General features: G+C 38.7%; 1 protein-coding gene across 2 annotated transcripts in view; it reads right to left on the minus strand.

Annotated features, from left to right (window-relative positions):
* The window catches only part of CNTNAP5 (contactin associated protein family member 5), an 881675-nt gene that overhangs the window by 123335 nt on the left and 732168 nt on the right, over window positions 1-26172 (minus strand). For both annotated transcript variants that reach the window (XM_065881152.1, XM_065881151.1), the window contains exons 15-17: window positions 18605-18732; window positions 18256-18426; window positions 9516-9734 (exon numbers count right to left, since the gene is read on the minus strand). In XM_065881152.1, coding sequence (XP_065737224.1) covers window positions 9516-9734; window positions 18256-18426; window positions 18605-18732 — 518 coding nt within the window. The remainder of the gene's footprint in view (window positions 1-9515; window positions 9735-18255; window positions 18427-18604; window positions 18733-26172) is intronic.

The raw sequence follows: 26172 nt of genomic DNA on the forward strand, positions 1-26172 counted from the left end.
GTAATAACAATTTACCTTGGTTCATAAAGAATAAATAAAGAGATGGAACATGTTTCCATATACTTTAGCAATGTATAATTATTTCCTTTAATGCAATACAATCCCAGTTAATAACCCAAGAAAATTTGTAACATTCAAGAAAAATTATTTTCCTAGAACATGAAAAGCTAATTCTAAAATCCATAAAGAAGGTGGTAGATAATAGTTAACAGAGTGTTAAGAAAAGGAATCAGGTGTGTTTGTGGGGTCGAGGGGAGGGATCGTCCCAATCAAGAGCAAAACATGTTCTGTACCCAGTGTCTGCTGCACTAGTGCTGCCCTGGCAGCTTCTTCCTTCTTGTTATGTAAAATTCATTTCTGATAAGCATCAAAATGTACAGTTGCTAAAGTTAGGATTATGTAGACCTTAATGATTATGAAAGTATTGAAAAAATTTTTTAAAAATATGTTTTGTAAGTATGATGTTGGCACAGCACCTGGAAAAAAAACTATGTAAGTAACACAGAGTGGGAAATTCAGAAATACATTCTTTACACAGAGAGATTTTAAACCTTATAATATATACTGGAGGTCCAAGTAACTAGGTAAAAGAGGAACCATGAAATACATGGAGATGACAAATAATATTTGGGGAAATAAACAAAATTACAATCCTACCTCAAAACCTTAAACAAATTCCACATGCAATAAAGACATAAAAATGACAACAAACAAAACAATGACACAAAAACTAAAAATATTAGATAAAATATTATATAGCAGTTTAAAATAATATGATATTTATACTGACATGCTAAGTTTCCCATGGCGTATGTTAAGTAAAAAAGCAAATGAAAACAAAAATACAGCAAGTAAGCTGTGGTATAATACACAGAAGTATATTGATTAAGTAAATATATCCACAAATAATAACATTGTATGGTGTTTCCTAAGGGTAGTTACATGTATGTAACTACTTTGATGCCTGGAAAGTGTCATACTAGGCTAATATTGGTCGTCTCTAAGAAGAGCCCTAAGATTATTATTGAATAATTTTACAGCAAACATGTATTTGTGTACTGACTGTATAATTTAAAATAAATGTTTTCATTTATTATGTATATCATGCATAATCCTGCTTATCTTTTTTTAGAGGCATTTAAGAAATTATTTCAAGTTTCAAAAGAAACTCCTTGTTATAGAATTATGTATATCTCTAAAAACTCTTTATTAATATATGTGGTATTTGGATATTAGCAAACACTTTTCCCAGAATCAGCATGTTTGTGCCTGTGGGGTGGGTTGGAGTATGTATGGGTTTTCTGCAAAGACTGTTTTTTTCCCAGGACTACAGACCAAAAACAAACATTTGCCTTCTTTGTAGCAGAATGGTGGCAGGGCACAAGATTTTGCCCATTCAGAGCACTATATGGATGTTCTATGGAAATCCCCATTTGGTTATTATTTACCATTCAGAGGGAGGCGAAGGAAACAAGCAAGCAATTGAATTGTGCCTGTTTCTGTTGCCCACAGAATTGTGGAGCAGTAGGGAACTAGTTCCACCACAGTTCAAGGTGTCTGATGTAGTGGTCCAACTATCTTGCTAAAGAAGCCTCTGAATTATTGCTTTGCATCTCATTTGGAGATACCCCTGAGAGAATATCAAGATGATGGGGCAGGCATTTGCAGCAACATGGATGGACCTAGAGATTATCATACTAAGTGAAGTAAGCCAGAAAGAGAAAGACATATATCATCTGATATCACTTATATGTGGAATCTGGAAAAATGATACAAATGAACTTATTTACAAAACAGAAACAGACTTACAGACATAGGAAACAAGCCTATGGTTACCAAAGGGGAAATGTGAGGGGGAGGGATAAATTAGGTGCTGGGATTAACATATACACACTACTATATATAAAATAGATAAACAATAAGGACCAACTTTATAGCACAGGGAACTCTACTCAATACTCTGTAATAACTATAGGGGAAAAGAATCTGAAAAAGAATGGATATATCTATATGTATAGCTGAATCACTTTGTCATACACCTGAAATTAACACAACATTGTAAACCAACTACACTCTATCATAAAATAAAAATTAAAAAAAAAAAACGTTCTGTCAAATGATTTAAAAAAAAAAAAAGATGATGTGGTAGGAAAGTCTGCCATAATCCTCATCACAGAGTCTAGAATACTGACAGGAGCCAGTCTGACCAGATGAGTCCCATCTCCCATCTCACAAAGATGAGAGCACAGTCATCCCTCACTTTGCTTCCTTCTGCCACCGTTTTTGAAGATGAAAAATCACTGAGAAAATCACTATCAAAAACAGCCTTAAATCACCCTCCTTGCAAGAGCAACTGGGTAAGAAATATCATAGGAGCTCCAGGTCTTTTCTAGAGTCAGCGGAGAAGCTACTTGCTTCTTCCAGGCTGGCTGCCAGGCCAAGTGATTGCCCCGATGACAGCAGCTTCAGGATTTCCTGGAAGTTGGGGCTCGTGGAAATCACTCTAATTAGTTCTCTCTAGGGAGGCCCTGATGAGAACAGAGATTCCCTCAGAAGCTGAACCACAGACCCATTCAAGGAAATACGTCAATAAAATAAAAGCGTATAAGCTTTAAGAATTTTCCCTAATAGTCCCACCTGCCCTAGAGTGATTTTATGGTTGAGCTCAGGAGACTCTGAAATACAAATGGAGCCTACAATCCACTAACGGGATAGTAACAGTGGCAATTCATGGCTAACACTTCTCACAATCCAGTCTACTAACATTGTCCTGACTTTCTGATGCATGTGTGCAGTAATCACTTTGGGGTTCTTTCTTATTCCAGCTTCTTTTGTGGAAGTGATGGCTGCTATATGACTAGGGATACGTCATCATATGTGGGAAGCAACTCTCTCCTTTCAGAAAAATTACCTGAAACTTGGAAATAAAGCAAAAAAATGGATGATATTTGTCCAGTGGAGATGCAGATAATTTCTTTCCAGCGTAACAGATAACTCCGAAGATGGCCTGGTGAGCAACGGTTTATATTTAAATCTACAACTTTATTCTAACTTTTGTGTTGTTAAATTCTCCGTACATATGCCAGCTTTTTAGATGCTCTCTGAACTGATCATGACATCTTAATGGCTTCCTCATTAATTAGAGTGACATAAAATCTTTGACTCATGTTTATTTTCTATTCACCTGAAATTCATTTTAGCTTTTGGAAGATTAGATTTTAACACATATTACCAGGATCAGTTAAATTGGTGTTATTTATCATTAGAAGATATGAAACTTATGGAAAGGCCTTAATCACACAGTGCACAATAACTGGGGCTAATAATAACCTAATAATAAAATACTAAGATATCTACAGAACATTTAGTCTTTTGTAAACATGATTGAAGAGGAGTCTGCCAGGTGGATCAAGGGTGGGGTTGCCCATCCTAGTTTGAGAGTCAGGACCATCAAGAGAATGTGAATCAAAAAATGCAAACTCGACTCTAAGGAAGTAATTGAATTTAAAGGGTGTTTTGGAGAAGAAAGTGGGAGAAAAGGAGGCATTCTTTTATGGTTAATTCTTGGGAGGAATGAAAAATAAATGTATCTTAAAAAATTACTTTGATTAAAAAATGTGTGTGTGTGTGTGTGTGTGTGTGTGTGTGTGTACTGCACAATGCATCCATGTGATTGTGCCTCAGGTAGTGTTCTCCAGCAAACAGGCTGTGAGATGAAGTTAAAGGGGCAGGATGTTTTTCAGGGGGAACCATTGGGAACCACACTTTTGAGCCAGAGAGTCAGGAAGCAGAAGTGGGCAAAGGAGTGAGCTCTGGCGCAGGTCTGACAGTCTAGAACAGCCCCACAGAGAATGCTGGAGCTAGAAAAGTCCATCAGAGATATGCTTCCTTGGGCCAAAATGGTTGTGCCTTTGTACCCTGGACTCAAGTGATTATTGTCTGTGGACCTCCCTGGAAGGACGGGACCTTGTCCTGAAGAGATGCAGTAGCTGAAGGGGCAGAAGGAGACTGTCTTCCAAGAGCACTCCCAGCAGCAGGGCCTTCTTGAATGGGGTCCTGGGCAGCACATCCTAGAGTCTACGCACATTCCTAAGCCTCTCTACACAGGGGCCTGAGACGACCCTCACCCTTCAGCCTGAGACATGGATGGTGAAGCAGGAAGCTGAATTAAAACATGGCACCTCTCACCTCTTCTACAAAATTGCCTTCCCCAACTCAAGTTTCTCTGAAGCCAAATCCTTTTCTCTCTGAATCAGAATAAACTTGGTAACACAATGAGAACCAAGTGTAAATCTACCAATAACATGTTCAGAGAGTTCTGACTACATCTTCTTCCCCACCATTGTTCTGCTCTAAGGCTTTCTCACCTCCTCCTCTGAGTCATCAGCTTTGTCTCCAGAGCCTTGGAGAAATGGAAACAGGTTATCGACAGTGTTGCAGCATCAGTATGCCAGGCTGGGCCCACTCTTTTCTAAACTGGAGCTTCCCTGGTTGTCCTGGTTACATCAGCTCAATGGTGCCTTGGCTTTGGAAAAGACACAACAACTTCTCACCTCCCTCAGTTTGGGTCCTTGAACATCCAGAGTGTACTGTTTTATTTTCCAGAAATATCTGGCTTGAATTTCATTTTATAATTATCACCCTAGCTCCACATGAACGGTGCTGTCTTAATGTTTTCTTTCTTTACTGAGTTACAGATTTTGATGAATGGCAGTGCCACAGTAACTAGAATGACTGCTTCTACCATTGAGTTTTTGTGAGGTCCAAATCTCAGGGCTTTCCTGCCTGGGCTGCATGAGAACATGATGCCATGTTGTACCTTTCTTCAAAAACAGATAGTATGCTTTGAGATATGTTTTGTCAAAGGCAGAATTAAAACTTAAAAAAGTGAAACTGTACAAGAAAATTGTACATTCTCCTTCAATGTCACATTACCAATCTAATGCGGCCAGTATAGGATGAAATGAGCTTCAATTAAAGCATAAGAGATTGTAGATAAACATTTCCAAAAGGGTTTTGGAATATTAGGGGGCAGAAAATACTAACATGGGCTATTGGGATGGGTTCATTGTACTCAACTCTCAACATTTGCAAGATGAGACAAAATTTTGTGGAAGGGGTCATTTAATCATTCACTTCTCTGAAAATAAAAAGAACCAGTGTTCCTTCAAAGCACTTTCAAGCTCTAAGAATCTGATTATGTGGAGCAGAAGTGGTGTTGGGGGAAAAAAATGCATGAGGAAGCAGGTGGCTCGTCCTCATTTTTTTTTTTTTTATCATTGTAGAAGCGTTGAGTGACTGCCACTTGGTAGGTAACAAGGAAGCAAAGCATTCACGGGACTTGCCCGCTAGTGTTCTGAGGTCTCCTAAAACTTCTTAAATGAATCAGGACACGTTCTCTTATTTAACTACTATGGGGAATATCAGAAATCATGTATTAATTTTTTTACTAAGCTAATTTTTTTACTAAGATGATTCAAGTATACTTGACATATTAGTTAACTTTGAAAAAATAAACTTGTTGGTAAATCAGACCTTATCATCAGAAATGTAAAGGATGCTGAAAAGACAATTTCTTTACTTTTTGTTTCACCATTGATATCCTCCATGTGCAATGGTTTTATGTAACAAATAATGTAACAAATAACAAATATGCTAAAAGGTGATTTTCCAGTTCTTCCTTAACATGAAAAGGGTGTGTATCTCCTCCTGTGCTTTGAGACACAGTACATCTTCCAGACAGAAAACTCTGCTGGCCTGTGTCAGGAAACCCATCCTTGTGGGGCACTCGCAAGTGTAAATATAAGTGACTATTCCACAGAGAGACTCTAGCAGTTTCTGAAGTGTCAGGGCAGAGAGCAAATGAGACCCACCTTTCCTGGTTTCACTGCTGACCTTGCTTTTGACACGCTTCACCTGAAAATAATAATAATAATTCCCAACCAGTGTGGCATCAGGAGCAGCACCGTGGGTAGGGGGGAAATCGCTTCAACTTTATGATTTACCAAGTCAGTGAAATACTTCCCCCAAGGAGTTCTAAGTGGGAGTTACTTCAGTTTATTTTGACACAAATAAAGCAGCTGAGCCAAAAAAAAGAAAAAATAAAGAAAAAGGTCCATAAAAGGCCAAAAAGATAAGAAGAAAGTAAAGCAACACAAAAATGAGACTCACAGGCTCACAGCTTTACAAAATGTCCATTCTATAATTGCAACATATTTGGAAAGATGGGGTGTCAGATTTGGGGACAAAGAGATACTTTCTTTGCTGTGACATCCACATGGGCATGAGGGTAAGGATGATTGTCATGCTTAATATACAGATGGAGATGGGACATCCTCAAGTTGTAAGGGATCAGTTACCAGACTCATCAATTTCATTCTGCAAATAATAAAGACAATGAATCCACTTAGGCTAGTTGTTTCTCTACCAGGGTCGCATGGCCTGTTGGCAGTTGACCTGGAGTTCTTACCCAGATCTCTTCATTTCATTTTCAGCCATAAGTGCTAGTTCTTGGATTTCTCTTGCCTTTTCCTCATATTAACTTGAAAAGCTAGTAGGGAAGAGCAAAGCGAGGGATGATACTGCCAAGAGTTTTAAAGCTGAAACTACCCCAAGCTTGCAGTGCACATTTCAGAAGCTCTGTGTTATGAAGCTTCTCCTACTCTATTCAAGAAATGCGACCAGTGAAATGGCATGGTTGCAATTGTCCCTAACTATCAAGGAAATAAAAGCTTGAAGTTAAAGTATTGATTCTGGGAATCCAGCATGCATGGACTCAGGTATCAGCACTTCAACTTGTCATGTTCCAATGACAGGGGCAGTGCTAAGAGATATATCCATTCTATAAAATTCAACCTGTTTCTGGCACTCGGGAAGCACTCACAAGCATAGCAGCAATGCCAGTGATTACCATACTTGAACGATGCTATGTTTTGACTGAAAGATCCTTCAGAGGTTAAAGGTATCTAGACAGACATATCCAAATTAATATTTAAGTACTGTCACAATCAATCTATCCCAGTAAATATAGATAATGAACAAGGACCTACTGTATAGCACAGGAAACTATACTCAATAACCTATGTGGGTAAAGAATCTGGGAAAGAATGTGTATATGTATACGTATACGGAATCCCTTTGTTGTACACCTGAAATTAACACGACATTGTAAATCAAATATACTTTAGTTAAAAAAAAATTTTAAACAGCACACCGCAATCATATCTTTTTCTGCCTAGCAAATATAAAAATCCAGTGACTCAAATTTTCTGAATGATAGAGAATGCAATTCGTCATTTTGGCTGCTCTAGCTAAGTAGAGGCCTTTTTTTTTTAAACCACTGAATCATACAAACTGGAAATATTGGGACTTCAATTTTTTTGGCCACCTGACACTTCTAAACAGGTTGAACACTAAACAACAAAATTCAAACCAACAGACTAAAATGGCCTCCAACAGCATGTTTTTCTTCTTCAAGTACATTAAGACAAATTCAATAAATCAGAGTACCATCTGAGATGGGGCCTATTGGGAAGAAACATACCAGAAGCAGGTGCTCTTGCTGCAGCTGACCTTGGCTCCAGCTAGAGCAAGGTATCTCTCCAGACCCATAGATATGCTCTTACTCATTGCATTTGTGATCAGTGAACAGAAACATCTAGAGATAAAAACCCGCAAGGAAACACAGCTGCCTCTTTTTCCTTTCAACTTGCACAAAGTTTGTCACATATTCATATCATTCACATATGATAATTTCATAACTACATGAAATTTGCATGAAGGGATTAAAAAAATTCCATCTTTATATACACCTTTCAGCCAGAAAGATTCATCAGTACTGCCTGAAGATAAATTAAACTTTGGCATGGAATATAATTTATGAAAATTGCAAACTACTTGAATTGATTACACCAAAAAAGACATTAAATATTGATGACTAGCAAACTTATTCAGAGCAATAAAATGTGATGTTTAAATAGAATGAAAACATCAATATAAATTTAAAAAAATATTTTAATACTAAATCATATCACTGATGTAGGTTAATTGAGTACTTTTTCATCATAAAATCATTTTTAATCACTTATATCTTAGCTTCTGATGGATAGGTAAAACATGATAGATGAAGAAAGAAATATGATTCCTGTTGGAAAGAGAGATTACAGATTCTGTTACTTCTTTTCTTTTAGCTGGTATGTTCTTAGTGACAGATTTCCTCAGAGTTAAAAGTTGCACAAACCCAAACTTAAAAGAAGCAAGTAAGAAACACCCATTGATTGCTGATGGCATTTCATTACTAGCAGTAAAGCTATGTAGTGTGAGAGTTGGTAAAATAAATACATAAGGAAAAAAAAGTAAATCTGGGTATACTGGCAAATTTTACACCTAATTTATGCTACTGTTCTAAGCATCTGAGTTTCAAGTTTTATGTAAGAGCAGTGCCTTGGTTTTGATAATAATACAATATCCCTAACGTTTACAACTCTATTTGTCTTTAAAGCTTTATAAGCCCTGCTCAACCTACTTTCAAAAAATCCTTTCTAAACTGTAGCTATAAGGTGGACGTTTCCTACCTGGACTAATGTGGCTAAACTCTCTCTCCCTCTCTCTTTCTGCCTCTTTGTCTCTCTCGCACAGCACGCACACACACACACACACACACACACACACAGAGTGAGCTCTTTGAAAAGAAGTTTCATTGCACAAGTCATCTTTCAATTCCCACCATCTGACAAGGTGCCTGATTTGTTTTTGGTGCTCACTGACTGCTTATGGAATGAATGAATGATTCAGTGAATGATGTTTGAGACTTCCCAGGCCCTACTGCCAGCAGTGGCAGCCAGTTCAGAGGAACAACTTATCTAAAGGTTGATTCTGAGTCTCATGGTGGAAATGACCAGTGGAGAGACGTCTGCTTAGGGACCAGGGCTGCTTTTCTGTGCAAGTTATCAGGCAGCTGCCTAAGTGACGTGATTTCAGGGAGTATCAAAGAAGCTCCTAGTTTAAAAACCAATAGCTCCCTCCACCACCATATTACTGATGCCCTAAATCCCTTGGAGATGCTGTAACATATTTCATTACATGGTTATCAATAATTATCTGGAGTCAGGTATCACTAGGAAGGGTGAATGGTAGCCCACTGACTTAAAGTCAACTTCTAATAAGGTTTAAATAGCTGATACATCCTTTTTTCTAAGAGTAGGTTTTGATTATAGGGATGAAAAGTAGTAGAGCTTCCCGGACATCTGAGAATATAATACGTACAAGGAGAAAAGATACAAATAGAGTTTGAAAACCCCTCAAACTTTGCTAAGAGATGACATAATCTTCCATTGTTGTAGCTAATAAATCTAGTAAGGAAGAATCTGTGAAATTACGTTTATAATTATAAATGCCTTAAGGAATATTTTAATCATTTCCCAGGTCTAAATTAAAATAATAATTTTCCTTGGGCCTGGTTCCACAGTAGTCTTGTAGGGTTTATAGCACACAGGGCACTGTAAGATGTCCCCTACCTACAAACAGCTGGCTGTTGAGCTGTAACCGGAAATGGCCCTCCTCTGAGGTCTCTCTGGTCATCCTTGGGAGGTTGTCCACCTGGAGTGAGGTCTCCTTGAGGTTCCTCTCGGCCCAGACATAGTGCCATTGGTTGTCATTCAGAGGAGAAGAGGACTGGACTATGAGCTCCATGGGGCCATTCCCAACATCAATGGCAAAAGTGATCTCGGAAGGAGCTGAAACCAAAAAGGAAACAGGTAAAAAGATGAAGGGAGTTGTCAGTACATTTAGGGCACAAGCATACCCTGAACGAATGATAAAAACGATCGTACATCAACAGCTAGGTAGAGAGGCCTTCAGATGAAATCCCCTCAGTATAAAAACTACCATTAATGGTAATAACTACCAACTACTAAATCTCAAGCTCTTTTTTTTTGTCCCAGTTGGTTCTCATTGTGAGAATTCAAGAAATAGGATAGGGACCAGGGTCACTGATGCTGATCTGACAAAATGCACCTGCTCCAAGGTTCTGGGTTTTCTGGATCTCTTCTGACTTCAACTGTGTCCTCATGGACAGCTATAGATACTTGGTTAGCTAAGCAGCTACACTCCTGCGAGGAGAAGACCACACCCTGGAAAGTCCAGTGCTTGGTATTATTCATTATGCATGTTATAATAATGTTCATATATATATACAACATATTATTATGTGTATTATATATATTATTCTAAAATGTGTTATTTCATCAATACATATGATACAAGAATTCATGCTATTCCTATGACTTTTTTTTTAAAAGGAGGCTCAGAAATTTTAAGTGCCTTGTCTGCATCACTGCAAGTGGCAGTGTCTGGGAACAAACACAACCCTATCCCCCCAACTCCCCATGCAGGGCTCTTTCCATGACCCTTTCTGCCCTTCTATAGCAATCTGCTTATCGTACAAGACAGAAAAGAGCCAGTCAGGGGTAATGTTACCTGTGATGATGATGATGTTGATGATGATGATGACAGGAAGATAATAGTGGTGGTCATGATGGTGATAGTTGTGGTGGTGATGATGATGGTGGTGACGATAAGGATGATGATAGTGGTGGTGATGGTGATGGTGGTGATAATGTTGATGGTGGTGAAGGTGATGTGGTGATTGTGGTGATGGTAGTAGTGAGGATGGTGGCGATGGTGATGGTGGTGATAGTGGTGATGGCGGTGGTCGTGGTGATGATGGGGATGGTGACAGTGGTGTTATCACCATTAACAGAGAGAGAGAGAAGTAGCAGCAGCACAGTAGTACAATGCACTCTGAGGAGCACTGCCCATAGATTCTCTCATTTAAATCCTCAAAGCAACTCTATGAGAAAGGTTTCATTTTTATGCACATTTTATGGGTGAGAAAATGAAAGTTCAGAGAAATAGAAACAATTTGCTTGAAGCTGCCTAGAGAGTAAGTAGAATCTGACTCCAAAAGTATAATCTCCATCTTTCTTCTCTATTTTAGTATACCTTCTTGTATTTTCTTTTATTATGTAAGAATTCTAAATCTGCAGGATGTGGAGAGGTAAATTATAAATTAAAGTTGAGGGGAAGACAGTCCTCTCTCAGGAACAGAAGCCTTCATATTCCAGACCTTCCCTTCCTTATCAGCACCTTGTGATGGTCCCCCTCCTTTACACCCGAGATAGGACATGTGTATTTCTTTGACAAAGTCATCAACTAACAGATCTGAATATTCAGCAACATCAAAGGTCAGTCATCACCCTGGACCACTCCTTTCTCAGGCTTTAAACCCTAACAGAAAGCCAGCCTTGGTATAAGAAGCCCCCAATATGCAGAATTTCAAGTAGCAGAGAGTTTGAATTGCTCGCCTTCCTGGTGAATGTGAGCCCTGACTGCAAAGAGAGGCAATAAGATAGAAGCTTTACAAATGGGATTTGAGACCTGGACTCTGGCACCCTCCATGACCTGAGGTAAGTTTTCGAGCTTGTCACCTCTTACTTTTATCCTTTGTAAAATGGGAATAAAAACAATACCTAATTGTCAGGTTGTTTATAAATTCATCCTGACAAAGTTCTTAGAACTGTGCCTGGCGTGTAGGATGTACTCAACAATGATAGCTATTGTTATTATTATCATCACCGTGGCATGGTTCACCAACCCACGTCAGTTGTCTTTGGCTCATAAACCCATGCATTAACGGAAACAGAATTGAAGGGAGCAAATCAGATTCAACAATTGAAAGATTAAATAAGAGTGAAGTTGGCCCTTTGAGCCATTGCCTGTTTCTTATCAGGCCACCAATGCTACCTTACAGTCCTGCTTATCTTGAGACCAAATAAACAATTACTGAGATATTGAGCATAAGTGTATTTCTCTCTAAAAACATAGGTAAAAACTCTTGAGGTTGACGGGGAGGAATGCTAAAGATTTTGCTAAAAGCCTTCCTGCAACCTGGTCTTGTGGATATCCAGCTCCATGCAGACAGCACATCTCTGTGGAAGAAAGGCTTGCTCCACTGCTGTGACGGCCTGCCACCCTCTGTCACCACTACCTCCTTGTTAGTTTCTGGTCTGCACTTATCTCTGCCCCTGCATTTATCCCTCTGTTGTATAATGATCTGGTTATAGTCTGTCTCCCCAGCTAGTCTGCAACTTATAGATGAATTGGACACCCAGAATTTAGGATTGGGCCTTGTATACAGGAAGCTCCCATCAAACTAAAATTTCATTCATTAAAATGTTACCCTGTACACACTAAATGCAATTTTGTAATTTTCTTTCTTCCTTTCTTTACTTTTAATTTTATACCAAGGTGTTAGGTTCCTTAAAAACCTTCTAAAATTAGTATTATTTAACTTTATTCAAGTCACTATTAAAGACCTACTATGTTCAACTCACTTCTCCTAGAACTAGGGGAGAATCAGTGAAATGCAATAATAATAGCTAACATTTATTGAGCGCTTACCATGACCCAGGCACTCTGCTAAGCATTTTTCATGAATCAACTCCCTACAATCATATGAGAAAGGTAATATTTTACAGAGGAGGGAACTGACCCACAGATAGCTGAGAAGCTGCTCCAACCCAGAGGGGGCAGAGTCAGGATTTAAATCCAGGTGATGTGTCTCTGGAGCTCACTTTTTAACCCACTTGTCCTATGAGAAAACCACCATCCCCAAAACCTATGCAGTCCCTACCTGGCAGTCAAAGCTAGATATATAATATGGGTGCCTGGAAAAAACTGAATGAAAATAAATGTAAGTACATGGTGATACCTCCAACACTGGCTAGTGACTTGGAAGACAGGACACCTGAGGCCAATGTCAACTAGATCTCATTTTCTGGGGGAATGGGCATAGCTCAGTGGTTCTAAATGGGAAAGCTGGAGGCCCAGTGGCAGCATTACCTCTATCATGAATTTACCATCTTCTCCCCGCAACTGTCTGACAAATATCCTCCCTTATCATTTACACCCTATGGTTCAAGACAACGCGAAGGAGTCACTGGAGTATTTCAGTGGGTTTTTACCCAGCCAGGGCTAAGCAGAGATGAATGAAACAAAATGAGCTCATGGTGTACTTTTGAGAAGACTGACCAAGAAGGGGCATGTCAAGTGGAGGAACCTGCCGCAAGCATGAGAGATTGTACACCAAGTGGTCCTAGGAGATGAGAAGATGCCTTCTAAGGCTCCTGTACAATGCTCTTCCTTCCTCAAACTGTGACACCATCTCTGTGTTCTCAGCCCTGCACAGGTCAGGCATGTGAGATGTCTCAGGCACCATAATGGAATAAAGAAGAAGATGCAAGGCCTTAATGTAGTCTCCTAACCTCTCTGACCTCCCATGTATTCATCTGTAGAATGAGAAGTAAATGAAATATTGTTAAACATTTTTGGAGACATGGACTCTTGGAGGCGCTGATGGCAGCTGTGGCTCCTATTCCAGAAAAAAAGCACACACAGTTTTGTATTAAGTTGTAAAGACCTGCTGAATGTCCTATGCCTCAAAACATGGAGGAAAATCATGCTATTTTCTCACCTTCTAACATTCTTGGCTCTTGAGACAGTTTTGCAAAGCAGAGTAGGGAGTTGTTCAAATGAACAGAGAATTGAATCCTGGATTCTGAATCTTACTGGGTGATGCTGGGTGTGTTATTTACCCTCTCAAGGCTCACCTTCCTCATCTGCATATTGGACTGTGAGTTGAACATGAAAATAATAATGCAATATCTTGATGATTATAGATGAGATTATTTGAAAACAAAATTAAATAATGAATATAAAACATTCAGTACTATGTCTAATTAGAGTACTCAACTATTTAGTATAAATGTAATTATTGTGAGAATTAATCTTTCCTATTCTTGAGGATCTGAGGATTGTATCTTCAAGTTACCATCACAGTTGGTAATATTATTGATATGATACATTTGAAAGTCAGAACTCAAATTTCTAGATATATAGATATAGATGAGGACATAGACATAGATATAGATTTAGTTGTTCCTCCATCCCTCCTCCCCTCTCTACCAAGAGGACAAACATTAATCACCTGGAGACAATGTTAGACCCTATCAGCCTCAAGATGCCACCAGAAGAATCTACATAACAAACTTGACTAACTAGCTTTTATCTCTACTTTCAAAGCCTAAAACTGCTTTCCTTTATCCTATTATTTTTCCAAAAATTTATTGTTCTCTCTTATAGATGTCATATGAACTGGAGGTCTAAGTCACCTCATTGAGTCACTCCTTTCCTCTGGGTATCTCCCATCCCTACATGAGGTATAAATGTTAATAAACTTCTGTTTGTTTTTCCTCTTGTTATTCTGTCTTTTATCACATGGTTCTCAGCCAAGAACTCAGACTTTTAGGAATGAAAATGATTTTTTTTTCCCCTACAGGCTTTAAGGTCAGCTAGCTGCCCTTACCACCCAAGGGGTAAGGCTGGGCTCTGGCAAAACCAGTCTGAAATCTTTACTTCCCTGTCTAGAGGCATTTGTTCCTAGGCAGTCAGAGGACTTGCATATCAGGAGGATTGTGTGGACAGCTGGCAAAGAAGTGCTTTCTCACCAGCTGAAATGTGGCTCCTTCTTGAGGGAAAGATAGCCTTGACGGAAGTGGAGATTCAGAAGTCAGAGCAGGGAGATAAATAAATTAGACCACTGCTAACATTTGTTAAACTCCTGAATCCAACCAGAAATAAAGTTCCCCACCAATTCCGGACTTGGTCACCTGTCCTGGTACCAATAAATTCCCATCCTTGTGTCTACCAGTTAAGATTGAGTTTTCTTTTAATTGCAGCCAAATGCATCTGATCGACATATGGGCATCAACAATTCCATTTTCATAAATAAGCACTGAAGGGGTGAGGAACTTGCTCACAATTCGAGTTAGAGAAACAGAAATTAGAATCCACATTGGGTTCTCACCAGTAGTCTCTTTCCGCTATGCCGTACTGATCTCAACAGCCATTTCCTTCTCATCCCCCATCCACTCCAAAATATCTGTTTCAACCTGCACAGCCATTATGAGCTAATTGCCAAAATAGCTATTTTTTTCTCAGTCTCATTTGGAACAAATCCATTAAGACTTGAGGACATAATGAAACATCTTGCCTTTCATAGAATATGGACTAATCTTAAAGCTACAAAATTCAAATGTCTTAGTTGGAAGTGACCCAGAAAGAAATAAATTGAAAATTTTATGTAAACTTGTTCCCTGTCCAACAATTCGGATACATCAATTTTGAAAACTTCTGTTCGGATAGTTACAGAGGAATACTCCTTGGGGATGAGGAAGAGATCTACTTGAGAAATATACTACATTTTTGTGAAGGCCATTTTCTTTCTAAGAAGATGATCTGTAGAGGAATCTTACTATGAACACTTTAGGGTGAAAATTCCATCTGTGTAAAAGACATAGGTTGAGTGCAGCTGTTAGTAAGAAATGCAAGATAAGCCCCATTTGTTTGTTTGCTTTTCCTTTTAAATAATAATAATAAAACAAAATATTTTGAAAATTTTGAGGTCTCGTACTTTAAAAAAGTTTATACAAAATATTCCTCTTTCAAAAAATACATATTCTCTGATCTGGTGAAAAAGTGTGCACTGAACAATGACATCAATGGATTTTAAATTTTTATCAGATTTAATACCACTTGTACTGAAAACATTTTTGTGCAACCCAAAGGACAAAATATAGTATGAGGAAGTTCAAACAAATTGGACACTGAAATATAATTAACACGAAATCATCACTCATTACCTTGTGATAATATGCCATGACATTTGCTGCTGCTTTAATGAATTGAAAGGCCTTAGGGCCTGATTGTTATTAAATTTACATTGAGGTTATTATATCCATATTATGAAATAGCTGGCACTCAACTCCACATATTTAAAGCCTGGCCAAGGTAGCTATGAGGGATCTTATTTCACACTAAAGCCACAAGAGCTTCCTGCCATTAATAGTCTAAATCATTGGAGTAAAAGGAGATTACAACTACCAGTTAAAGAGATGCCTTTCCTTGTATTGGGCTGTAGCTGCAGAAGAAACACTTAGCTGCTCTGTGCTCTGCAGGAGACCTGTACATGCACTTCAGCCATCTCCTCCAGCCAGCACTTTTGTCTCTTTTTCTGGAGGTCTCAAATTTCCACGTTTCTGTTACTAAGACATTATTACTTAGGTTTTCAAGGGTATTTCATGCTGTCACATTATTATTGTAATATGGTCAATTGCCACAATCAAATCATAGAAAACATGCATTTAAAACCAGGTTAATGAGGCACATAACGAAAAGCATAAGTCTTCATGGTCATGGCTTTAATAAGGGCTAGATGGTGGGAGCAGTCCACCTTGTGTATAAGAAAGAAGTGGGTATACTGAATGCAGAGAATCAGAAAACTAGCAAAAGCAACTAAAAGTAGATCTGTTTTTTATTATTGCCACACAACAGTAATTCTAAATAATGTCAGCAATGAAACATTCCTCCACCGGGGGTGGGGGGGGGAATTTTGTAGGTTTAAGTTGTAACAAATGCTGATGTTAGTATTAATTTTTAATAATGTGTAAGCTTCAAATAGTACATTTTATTACCTACCACATATTATATTCAAGAGGGAAGTTAACATAGAGAACTCCTGACGTACCATTGGCTCCTGAACATGCAGACTAAAATATGTGTTTGTTTTTAAGAATAAGAGCTCAATTTCTGATTTCCCATTTTTACAGTTACTGTGCTATCGTTGTTTAACTCAGATCTACTGTTGAAACAAGGAATATATAGTACCACAGGGGCTGTGAACACAAATTGCACCCAAAGAGAGCTTAAGCAACTCCAAAACCTTAGGAACGCTGTAAGGTTTTACCAAGTAGAATAGTAACCCATGATGAATTTTCTAATAAAAATATTTTAGTGTTTTTTTTTTATTTCAGAGCTACTTGAAAGATGCTAACATTGATCATAAAAAAATACATAGAGATTATAGCAATTTCTGGAATTTATTGTAAAATGGCATTTTTATGAATCTCTATCAAACTTAGCCTTATGTTTAAAATCTTTTCTAAAATGTTTATATCTATTGCTTAATGTGAAAAACATTTTAAAGTTAATAAAAAGTATCCTTTGATCAGTAAGAGAGAAGATAAATGGACAAATCTGATTATACTCTCTTTTGAACATGAACATGCAAAGAAAATCAATTCTGATGAACTCACTCACAAATTTACATAAGTCAAGTCTAAGGAACAGAACTTTTTTTTTTTTTGACGTATGTGGGCCTCTCACTGTTGTGGCCTCTCCCGTCGTGGAGCACAGGCTCCGGACGCGCAGGCTCAGTGGCAATGGCTCACGAGCCTAGCCGCTCCGCAGCATGTGGGATCCTCCCGGACCGGGGCACGAACCCGTATCCCCTGCATCAGCAGGCAGACTCTCAACCACTGCGCCACCAGGGAAGCCCGGAACAGAACTTTTAATGTTACTAGTATTACTTGAACAGATCAATATGTAGGTATTTTCCCTTTTATATAAAAAATGAATGAATGAGATTAAAATTCTCTATTGTCTTGTGTTTCTTTTTTGTACTGGAATATTTTTATTGGCATGATTACATATAAAAGTTCATTAACAGAACACTTCCCCATCTGCATTTGTACTACTTTTCATTTAACTTTATGATTATTTCTTAATATAACTTGTATATAGGAGATGGGATGTTAAAAAAAAAAAAATGATCCATATCCTGACACCAAACTCACTAGATACACCCCTGTTCATGGTGAAGTGGTAGAGAAACAATGGAAATTCTGATTGGTCAGTCACATACTCCTGGCGATGGGAAATAAGTCAAGAAATTACTTGCAGAGAAAAAGTACAACAAAAATTTGACTTCAAGTATAAATAGAATGCAGAATACTAATGCTTTCAGCTTTCCATAGAAATTGCAATGAAAAAGTTCAGTGGTGTGGAAGCTTAAAAGAATAGGTAATAAATGCCCATGGATCAGATAAAAGACACTGTAAATAAATATCTATGGGAATTTTGGGAATGCACTAGTTTGAGGACAGAATGACTCTTTAAACACTGATAAGTAATAATAAAACAAAAAGCATAAGGAGGAACTAGAAATTATCATTGTTAATTTGACAGAGGCCCAGGGAGATTAATTTGATAATCTAAATAGTACACTAGTTGTTGGTGGCAAAGATAAGATTAAAACTTCTGTTGACCAGTTATATTAAATTCATAAATGAGAACACTCACAGCTTATTTCAAGTCGGATGAAATCTTTAATGCCAAGGTTTTCTAGGAAAACTCCAGATAAAGCCGTGGTTTTAAAAAAGAAGGAAATGTCAGCACTGAATTCGGCGTGGAAGGTAGGAAAGTGGAGGTAAGAGGCTTCTGTATAAAATGATACCGCATTCCAGAAGTGTCCTGCAAATGAAAAAAAATCCTGAGTATGGTTCATTGTTTTTGAATGGGGTACAGGAAAGCACTGGGCATGTAGATAATTTTCAAGACAGGGGGACACTGCAGGGAAAAAGTATAAGGGAATAAAACATCTTGTGCTTATGTAAGACAGAGAGAAATCTTCTTTCAATTTAGTACTCACGGTCACCATAGCAACGCAAGGGACCAATTCTCCAAGCAGCTTCTGAGTTTGATCTGTTGGTATCAGTGATAACTATCTGAGTGACAGGCAAGTGGTCTTTGAAGGAAAGAAAGCCAGTATCATTTGTCCTGCAAAACATAAATTTAAGAAAAGAAAGGAGAAAATGTGGATAATCTAGGGATTCTTTAACAAGTCTCCTCTTTTCAAAAGTGATTTGGCTGGTTGCTGCAGGGTTAGGGCAGCAGGGGAGTAACAGAGCGCCTTTCATCTCATAGGTATGCGTGAAAGTCTGGGATGCCAATTACAAAACCCATGGCCAGCTTCCAAAAACAAGAGCATTTTACATCTTCCTTAAGTCTTTCCAGAAAAGCAGATAGTTTACAGAGCTTGCTGCTGCTTTTTGTAGCTCACAGCACCCCACCTGCCCAAAGCAGTGCTGATGGAACATGAAACATTGCCTCTCTTTCCATGAAGAGATCCGCTATCTCAGTAACTAACTTGAAATAAGCATCACAAAGCCACTTAAAATCACTCCAAGGACTTGTTTCAGCCACCTGCCAACAGGTTTTAATTAGTTTAGTATGTTTCTTATCACCTTTTAAGGTGGTTTGTTGCTTTTTATTTTTTTTTCTGTTTTAGAGACCTTTGTAGTTAATGACTCTGGCTTTGTCTCTGTTAATTACACAATTAGGAAACTGACTAGTCATCCTTTGACAAGAAAGTTAAAAATGAATGGGGTTAAGCTATTCATGTTTTCCTTTTTTTTTTTAACATCTTTATTGGAGTATAATTGCTTTACAATGATATGTTAGTTTCTGCTTTATAACAAAGTGAATCAGCCATACATATACGTATATCCCCGTATCTCCTCCCTCTTGCGTCTCCTTTTTTTTTGAGTTGTGTTTTTGGACTCATGGTAAGGACACACCATTTTACTGAGAGTATAAAGGATATGTAGGTAGGAAACTGACATTGAATGAATATACAGTGATTTTGAGCCAGAAGTATACTAGGGGAAAAGTAACATACCTATGCAGTGGGTACCATTATTTCTATCACAAATGAGGAAACTGAGGCTAAGAGATATGAGATAACTTGTCTACGGCCACAGGGTAGAAGGGGCAGGGGTCTAGTCACTTGTTGTCTATCTCAGCCCTAAATTTAACAAGTATGCCATAAATATATGTTAATCTGAGCTGAACTGAATTATATAAGGCAGTCTGATAATTGCACATGGGTGGGTTGGACTGTTCAGCCACACAGCCTCAAGTAAGCACAGGATGGACCATCTTGTCTGTTCCTGGGAACTGGGAGACACAGCACCAAGCCACAACAATCAAGGCAAGGTATATGATGTAGCAATTTGTTTATGAGAACACAGAGGAGTTAATTCATATTGGTTCTCTCTCTGTAGACACAAAGACGTCAACACAACACTCAAAAAACACTCAAAATCAACGTTATATTTCAACATCCTTTGCATATTATTTACAGCTCTGAGACTAAAGACAAAGAAAATAATGTGTCAAATTATGAATGAAGGATGCATGGCAAGGTTCAAGTAGTGTGATGAAGTGCTTTAAGGACATAGATTTAGAAGCACACAGATTTGTTCTGAAATCCCGGATCTCCAGTTTCCACCTGCATTAGCTTGGGCAAATTATTTTATTTCTGAGATTCCACAGTATCCTCAGTTGAAAAATGAAGGTAATGCCCATATCACAGAGTTATAGAGAGAATTAAATGATATGATATAGTCACGGTGCCTGATCTATGGTAAATGCTCAAAAAATAGTAGTGTTAACACTCATTTGTGTCCTCATTTTTGCCCCTGAATCACTGCAGCCTCAGGCAAGTCAATTTATCTTTTCATACATCAAGCTATGATTCTGTATTGGAGGTTTCCACACTATGGAAAATTAAATGTTAAGATTAGACATACAACTCCTGAGATCTGTAGAAAAACGCACTAATTCATCTTGGTTATAAACAAATCAAATAGTCACCTGTACATATACACTTACAAGTCTATTCACCCAAAATGTAAAGAAATGCACTATCCACTGTCTGTAATTTCAGTACCTGTATTTAGAGGCCAATCAAAGGATCTGGAATAAGATTCTTGTGTCTATTTGAAAGCACATCTATGAATGTCACATATACACAGAATAAAATTAGAATCTTCATGTTCTAATATTTTTTCAAGCAGACATTGCAAAGCAAGTTTCAAGTAACCAAAGTAGAATAAAGACCAAACTCCTGTAGAAACTCTACATTACTATAGGATTTTATTTCTCCCTAATTCTTCTTTCATTTTCAAGGTGAAAATGGTAGATTCTGAAGTCTGTCCAGCAGTGCCAAGCACTGTCTCCCTCATACACTATGGCATCTTGCCTGTATCAATTTGATGTCCTGGCGCCAAAGTGTTGGAATACACAAAATTGCTCCAAGAATAAAAATCTCTTCCAAATAACAGAGAAAAAGAACTTCATATTTAGTTTGATGATGCAGAGCATATTACCAAAAATACTTTTTTATATAAAATCTAAAAATCTCTCCAAAGTTGTTTAATGTGGTAGAAACAAACTCAAATGCCTACAGGGTCAAGGAAAGTAATAAAAATGAATGAAGCCAGCTTTGTGTTAGGTGATAAATGGGACATGACAAACAGCTTCAGTGTCAGGGAGAAAGAGAGAGAGAGAAAGAACAAGAGGAAGACTGGGAGGAAGTTGTATTCTGTCTATAGGAGACAGTGATAGTCATTCCTAGCAGGTAATTATGCTCTTCATGAATGTAGGACCTGTGGGCCAGACTGGAATATCAACGTAAAATTTCTCAAATTTTCAAATCATAGAAATGGATTTAAAATTCTTAAAAAAAAAAAAAAGTATGGTGGGAATCAACACCTCAATAAAACTGACCAATAAAACACAGGTGGGCTTCCCTGGTGGCGCAGTGGTTGAGAGTCCGCCTGCCGATTCAGGGGACACGGGTTCGTGTCCTGGTCTGGGAAGATACCATGTGCCGCGGAGCGGCTGGGCCCGTGAGCCATGGCCGCTGAGCCTGCGCGTCCGGAGCCTGTGCTCCGCAATGGGAGAGGCCACAACAGTGAGAGGCCCGTGTACTGCAGAAAAACAAAACAAACAAACAAAAAAAACCCAAAAACACAGGTGAGGGCTGTGTTCAGCCTACAGGCCACCTGGGCATCAAGAGACTTTGCAAGTTCATTCATGCTCTTAGCATCACAGTGAGAATAGTGTTTGGATTTAATTCAATGTGTGAACGACAAGGCTGATTCAAACATTTCAAAGTATTAATGGGTAGAATATTTGGGGGCTGGCATAAAAAATGATACAAACTGCAGCTGTAGAGTTGATGTTCTACACACGAAGTTGTTTTCCTTTGGCTTTTGTATGAACTTGTCTTCTCAAGGGCAAACACTTTACAGACTTTGTCTTCCTTTGGAAGAATATAGAAGACTCTTCCTAAAGGCACAGGGTGCTTATGTACTTTATAAGTACAAAAATGATTGTGTTGTAGTGGGAAAGAATTGTCATTAGGCCAGACGGACCTAGCTTAAAACATGTGACTCAACACACGGGTTGTATGACGTCATGAGGTCAGCCTGGGACTCAGTTTCCTAATCCCTTAAATGGGGATAATAATACTAATTCGATATTGTTGTATAAATCAAAGTATATAATGTATATAAAACTTAACATGTTGACTGACACATAGTAAGGATTCAATAAATAGCTATTGAAATTCCCAGTCAAGTGTGAAAAAAAAATGTAAAATACCAAGAATTTTTGAAAGGAAAATAAGAAAAAAGTGTCCCACTGTTGGCCAGCCAAAGACCCCAGCTTATGGAAGCTTGAAGGGCACAAAGAATAGATAACAGACACATGGTCCTCAAGAAACACATGTGACCTAATGATAAAACATGCACATTAAGGAAAAGACTCAAATATTCTCAAGAGAAAAAGTATGGCACAGAATTAGCCAATGTGGTCTCCTCTTAGTTTTTCTATCTGAAACTAGGGACTTTACCAAAATCAGGTTTGCGGAGCAGAACAGGGGCTACTGATTTCTTTAATGTATCATTAAAGTGCAGTGAAAACTCATATACTGCTTTTTTTTTTTTTTTTCTGTCAGCCAGTTTTTGGTTAACTGCTGCAATTCTTTTTATAGCATCATTTGGGTGACTGAACTTATTAAGAGAGATTTTTTTTTTCCTTTTTATATTCTTCTCTCTTTCAGTCACCCAAAAGTAACATATAACACATTATTGATAAGGAAGATAAACCTAGAAAATTATGCAAAGACCTCAAGACCTCAGGTCCCTTGGAAGCCCTTGTGTGACTCTGAATGAATTATTCTCAGGAAACTCTGCATACCTTTCTGTTGAGTGGGAGACATGAAGCCCTCCATTTGCTGTGGCTGCAAAAGAGGTATAGCCAGGATGAGGCCCATAAACAGCTCTGCAAGTCTAAATGCCATATCAATGCTTGACAGTAATTCTATCTTAACTTTGGTTAAGGCCTTATTTCCCTTTTGTCTTCCTCACTGAGACTTAAAAAAAAAAAGAACCTAAGGGATTAGATGACAAGAAGCTCACACGAGCTCAAGGGTCACTTGGTTGACAAAACAGCAAGTGCAAACATTGACTGTGGTCACATAGACAAGTCCACACCAGAGGATGATATCCCTTTAGCTGCGCCCCACACTGACCAGGCCATATCCGAAGTCTTGATTTCAGTCCCTAGTATAAGAAACATGAGGGGCAAAACAAGATGATGTTGGCATATATTTAACATTTTCAGAAACTACATTTCTTCTGTAAATACTTTAAGAAAACTGAAGCCATAGGGCTCTTCTCAAATAGGTGTGAGAAAACAAAATCTGGTCTTGGTATATGAATACAGCCAAAGTTTACCCAATACTACTTTATTGTTAAGAAATGTAAACGGCCCTCCGGATTTTATGAGTATAAAACTGATTTTAAAAAGTACTAGCAAGGATGAAGGTTTTTCTAGGCATCATTGGATTAACCTGTTCTGGATAGGAAAGAAAGAAAGAAACATTCAGTAGTGCCATAAAAGCTCTTCACAGAAAGTCTGCATTTTCTCTTCTCTCTCACCCTCCTCCCAGACCTACCAAAATTGACCTGTTCTCCTTCCAGCTCCCTGAAACTTCAGAGAATCGCTCATTTCCACAGAATGGAAATGCCAGTCCCTAACTTACTCCAGCATTTTAGAGTGCTGCCTTCTTTCCTGTTACACACACACACAAACACACACACTCACACACTCACATGCATTTTCCGAGGAATACATATTCATTCAACTACCTATGAAAGACCTCCTTTGGATGTCAATCGTCAACTCTTAACTAATATGCCCAAACCCCTTCCACTGGTCACTTCCCCAGGGATCACCCACCCTACTTGTTACTCAGTTCTGTCAATGCCTTGGTCCCAGGCTCTCAGCTGCTGAGGCTGTACACCTGCGGATCTTCATTTCTCCTCTTTTCCTCACTTCCTCCTTCATTCTTGACCGACAACTTCCACCAAACTCCCCAACTTTAGATCTCTGTTCAGCGCACTATCCTCATCCTCCTGGCCTCAGTTTTACTCTGAGGCTCAGAGTCAGACGGGTCTGGGAGACAGTCACCTGACCTGCCCCTACTTTTCCTCACTCCACCCCCTCCCTCCCTCTCACTCGTGTCCACACCTCCAGAAACATACACATGTGGACCACAAGATGTACTTTATTGCTTCAAACCTTGTAAAGAAGTCTCTATCTCTTACAGGTAGTGTCCAAATTCCAAAATATTTAACATATTAGAGTAGAAAATAAAATGCAATTTAAAACCACCCTTGCCTTTTACTGGAGGAGTTCTTCCTAAAGAAAAAGATCCACATGTTAGAGGCCCTGCTTGGGTGTGAGGCTGTTATTCTTAAACTTACTGATGGCTCTGGGGTTCAGCTGAGCATCTCACATCTCAGGACCTGAGGATGGGAGCCACCTCTTGCCTTTCCCTGGCCAGGTGAGCACACGAATAGAGTTTTACACCTGATCTTGTTTCACCCTCGGAACAGCCCTATGATGGAGTTGTAACATCGCCTGTCTTGTACAGCAGAGGCAACAGAGGTAGAGAGAGGAGATACAACTTCTCAGAGGTCACTGTTGGCAAGTGGAGAGGCTAGGGTTGGAAGCAAAACTTTTGCCATAACCGGTGTGCTCTCCTGTTCCCCAGGCCTCGTCTGGCTCCTGTAGAGAGCGGCTCTCTCGTGCGTGGAAACTGCGTTTCCCATATTTGTCTACATCTTCTCCAGGCAGGGCTGGAGTAACCTGGCCCTGAGTCCTTGAGTTGTCCTTGTGGGTTTCGGGCTGACTCTCCCCATTCCATTCACACAGGCTTTCTCCACATGAGATACACTTTGATTAGGTTTCAGTTGACTAATTTGCAATGATTTTCCAGCCCTGCATTCTCTGAGACTACACATAGGTCACGTTGACAAGAATTCTGGGAGTCCACAAACTCTTCGGTGACACACTTAACAAGCAGTCTCCTGGTTGATTTCCATGGAGGCAGAAACACTCCAACCATGACATGGTGAGTTTTACCAGTGAACTTTCAGAGGGCAGCCCCATTTTGGAGAGAAGGGTCTTCAGTGCTCTTTCCTAGTCTCACCTAGAGTGTGATGGCTGAAGGATATATTTGATTGCTTTGGTATGCTAGTTAGTTATCTTATACATTTTATTGCATATATGTATGTATAGCTTTCGTAGAAATTAGTTTAACTTCTATAAGTCAATATTGCCTCATAGTTCATTTAAGATACTGTAAAAATAAAGAAAATAATAATAAAAATGATGACTAACACATTTTTGAGAACTAAATACCTGGCATATCTGTTAGATGAGCAAATTAATGCCAACTTAGCCAGCACTCCCCAGACACAGGCATTCTTTATATCTTTTTGGTTTTATTTTTCTTTTCTTAAATCAAACAAGAGCCTGAAGCTCAGAGAGGCTAAATGACAGTCATTAAGTGAAAAATACAGGATTTGATCAGCCCAGTACATAATATGATATTACATAGAGGTCAATTATATTTTACATCCAGAAAACGAGGGTGCTGCCAGCATAAGTAGCCACAGTTGTGTGTGCTCTGAGTATATTACATGTATTACTTCATGATATTTTCACTGAACATCTAGAAGGCAGATTTGCAAAGGAGATAAAACTGTTTCTCCTCTGTTTCTCCTCCTTCTTCTTCTTAATGATGAAGACTCTACTTTTTGAAAATAATGCAGAGAATGTATTTATTTGTAGGTAGCTGAAAGTGTTGCCATGGATCTCAGAGCAGGACCAGGCATGATAGAAATGACAAACACTGAGAGGAAGAACGGAAGGGGAATACAACATCACCAGGGTCCTGTCAGGGCTGTCCACACCTGCTGAAGGGTTCCAGCGAGTTCTGAGCCAAAGGAGGTTGTAATTAATGTCTTCCTGTGTGGCTCTGTTTTGACCCCCAGTGAGTTCTGTGGTGAAGCCTCCTGC

This window comes from Phocoena phocoena, chromosome 7 (assembly GCF_963924675.1).
Source record: "Phocoena phocoena chromosome 7, mPhoPho1.1, whole genome shotgun sequence".
In the NCBI taxonomy this organism is placed as follows: domain Eukaryota; kingdom Metazoa; phylum Chordata; class Mammalia; order Artiodactyla; family Phocoenidae; genus Phocoena; species Phocoena phocoena.